The 3,013-nt window shown below is 45.6% G+C and overlaps 1 protein-coding gene across 1 annotated transcript in view; it reads left to right on the forward strand.

Annotated features, from left to right (window-relative positions):
• The window catches only part of ACOT9 (acyl-CoA thioesterase 9), a 29,225-nt gene that overhangs the window by 17,300 nt on the left and 8,912 nt on the right, over window positions 1–3,013 (forward strand). The window contains exon 7 of the mRNA XM_010832548.1: window positions 2,706–2,779. Coding sequence (XP_010830850.1) covers window positions 2,706–2,779 — 74 coding nt within the window. The remainder of the gene's footprint in view (window positions 1–2,705; window positions 2,780–3,013) is intronic.

Genomic DNA, 3,013 nt, shown 5'->3' on the forward strand with positions numbered 1-3,013 from the left:
CTCCTATTTTGTGTGAGCGTCTTAGTTGTCTTTTAATTATTCTGCCTGTCTTTAGTCTCTTCTGTCTTAATTTTACACATATCTACCAGATAGATCTTCCACAACCGATCTTCAGTCATATCACTTCCCTTCTCAGAATCCTTCAATGGCCATTATCTGTGGTTCAAAGTCTAAATTCCTTTGACTAGTTAGAATCTAAGTGTTAGTCGCTCAGTTGTGTCTGACTCTTTGCGACCCCCACAGACTGTAGCCCACCAGGCTCCTCTATCCATGGAATTCTGCAGGCAAGAATACTGGTGTGGGCTGCCATTTCCTTTTCCAGGGGATCTTCCTGACCCAGGGATCGAACCCGGGTCTCCTGCAGACTGATTCTTTACCATCTGAGACACCAGTTATGATCTAGGATGCTCCATAAACAGCACCAACCTACCTGGTGGCTGGTTCACACACCTTAGAGCACACCACTGGAGACCTTGAGCATCCTAAGAGTAGAGTTGTTTGTTTTGCACCCACGATGCTTAGCACTAGTGCATGTTAATTACAATAAACTGGAACATTACACAGTAGGTGAGTGGATGAGTATCCTGTTGTACATTTTCCCTTTGCCGGGATTTCTTGAGCAGTGTCTCCCCATATTCCCATTCCACCTGTGCTTCCGGGCCACTTCATGCTCCAGTCTGTCCCTGATCCTTTCAGCTCATAGTACCTGTTCCTTCCCCACATCCCTCTCTTCTGGTTCCTGCTATCCTCTGCTCTGCAGAGCTCTGTACGCACGTGTTTTTTCTGTTTGACTATGTGCGCATCCCCAAGGAGATCTGGGAGTGAGTCATCTAGCCCACTTCCTGATGGCCAACATTTAACACTGGCTTTGCAGTGATTTATGGGGTGTGCCATGTGTGCTCGGTATACAGCAGTGAGCAAAACAGAGAAAGTTCCATTCTCTTGGAGTTCACACTGTAGTAGTGCTCAACAGTCAGTTCATTCATTGACAATCATTGATTGGGTATCTGCTGTCTGCCAGTCTTTGTGCCAGTTGCTGGAATACAAATGTGAATAAAAATGGTCTTTGTCCTCAAGGAGTTCTCGGTGCAGTAGGAAGACAGACACGTAAGTAAATCATTATGGTATAGTCAGTTAAGTGGGCTTCCCTGATGGCTCAGTGGTAAAGAATCCACCTGCAATGCAGGAGACACGGGAGACGTGGGTTTGATCCCTGGGTTAGGAAGATCCCCCGGAGGAGGAAACAGCAAATCCACTCCAGTGTTCTTGCCTGAAAAATCCCACGGATAGAGGAGCCTGGTGAGCTATAGTCCAAAGGGTCACAAAGATCGGACTGAGCGACTAAGCACAAACTAAGTACTGTGCACTATTTCTCAACAGGGACACTATTAGCTTTGTACGTGGGAGAATTCTTTGTTCTGCAGGACCTTCCCCTGTGTTGTGAAGTGTTACCTGTGCTGCACTAGTAATGTTCCTCAGCTCATGCAACCATCACCAGCTCTGCACGTTTCCAGATGCCCCTAGGGGGTGATATCTTCCTAGCTTATGTTGAGAACCACTGTCAGAAGAGGCCTTTGTTTCCACTTAGGTGACAAAAAAAGGGAGGGAATGATCAACTCTGCCTGGGGAGTAGGGCTGTGACCGGGGATGGGGAGGAGTATCTTGAGGAATGCCGCCCTGAGGAAGGCATCAGGCAAAGATGTGGAGGGGAGGTGCTCAGGTGACAAAATGGGACATTTCAGGACCTCCAAGTTGTTAGCTGTGGCTAAAGAAAAAGGTGTAGGCACGAGGGGAATGTTCAGTGAACAATCAGAGAAAAATCTGGGCTCCGTGGCAGAAGCTTTCCAGCAGGCTTAGAACAGATGCTGAGAGAAAGGAGGAACTCTTGGAAGGTTTGAACAGGACAGGGACATAGTAAGATGGGGGAGACTCTTCCCAAAGTTGAAGGGGAGGGCTCATAAGGGGTTGAACGGATATTGGTCATGAGGACTAGTGATGAGGTTTGTTGAGGATGGAAACAACTATAACCCCAGGTTACAATAGGACTTGAGGATATAACTTTCCTGGAAGTACAGACTCCCCGGGGGTAAAAAAAATACCTTAAAATCTTGATGGACTCTGCATTGTACATATTTAGCTTAATCCATAGAATTGTCACCCATCTTATCCATTCTTGGAAGCCCCTGTGCTGGGCTTAAGGAAACAGGCACATCCTAGTAGTTGGCACACTCAAGTTTCCAGAAAATTTGAATGTCTGGGTGAGCGATGGGAGGTCTGCCTGGCTGTGTGTGCCTTTGCGAGGACAGCTAGGCCTGAAGAAAGCCAGCCTTCTGCAAGATGGTTACACTTAAGTGATGGTGATGCATAAGGTCCCTCTGTGACCCTTGCCCTGGATCCCAGTCATGCAGCTCCAAGGGATAGTTTGTGCCCATCCTAGCCCTTCTCACTCTGTGTACTGTTTGGGTTTTGGAGGTGTCTCCATTCTCTGCTAGACCACAGATTCCTTGATCTTGCTGCCACTCCCCGCCACCTGCCAGAGCCTAGTCATGTTTCTGGGATCTCAGCAGATGGCAATTAATGAATGCACTCATCCTCTTTTGCTAATTTCAGCCTTTCCTGAAGGCTCCGGTATCTGTTAAGATTGTACTAGGTCTTCCCACTAAACGCATTTCTTACAGCTGCATTTTCTTTTCTTTGTTTTCTAGTTACATGGCAATGACTTTTCTCCTGTTTTGGATGCGACATTTGTAATGGTGGCTCGTGATTCTGAAAATAAAGGGTAATTGCTGTTTTTTTCCCCTATTTCTTTCTTCTTTTTTCCTGTTCTTTGAAAAATATAAAATATGTATTTTTCAAATATCTGGAGATATCTGAAAACTGGAGAGAAAACTTTAATAAATTTCTAGATTTATTAATTAAATTTCTAGATTTATTCTAGATCTAATAAATTTCACTCAGTTTTGCTGACTCTTTGCAACCCATGGACTGTAGCCTGCTAGGCTACTCTGTCCAT

The sequence above is a fragment of the Bison bison genome, unplaced genomic scaffold (genome assembly GCF_000754665.1).
Source record: "Bison bison bison isolate TAMUID 2011002044 unplaced genomic scaffold, Bison_UMD1.0 scf7180017833525, whole genome shotgun sequence".
NCBI lineage: Eukaryota > Metazoa > Chordata > Mammalia > Artiodactyla > Bovidae > Bison > Bison bison.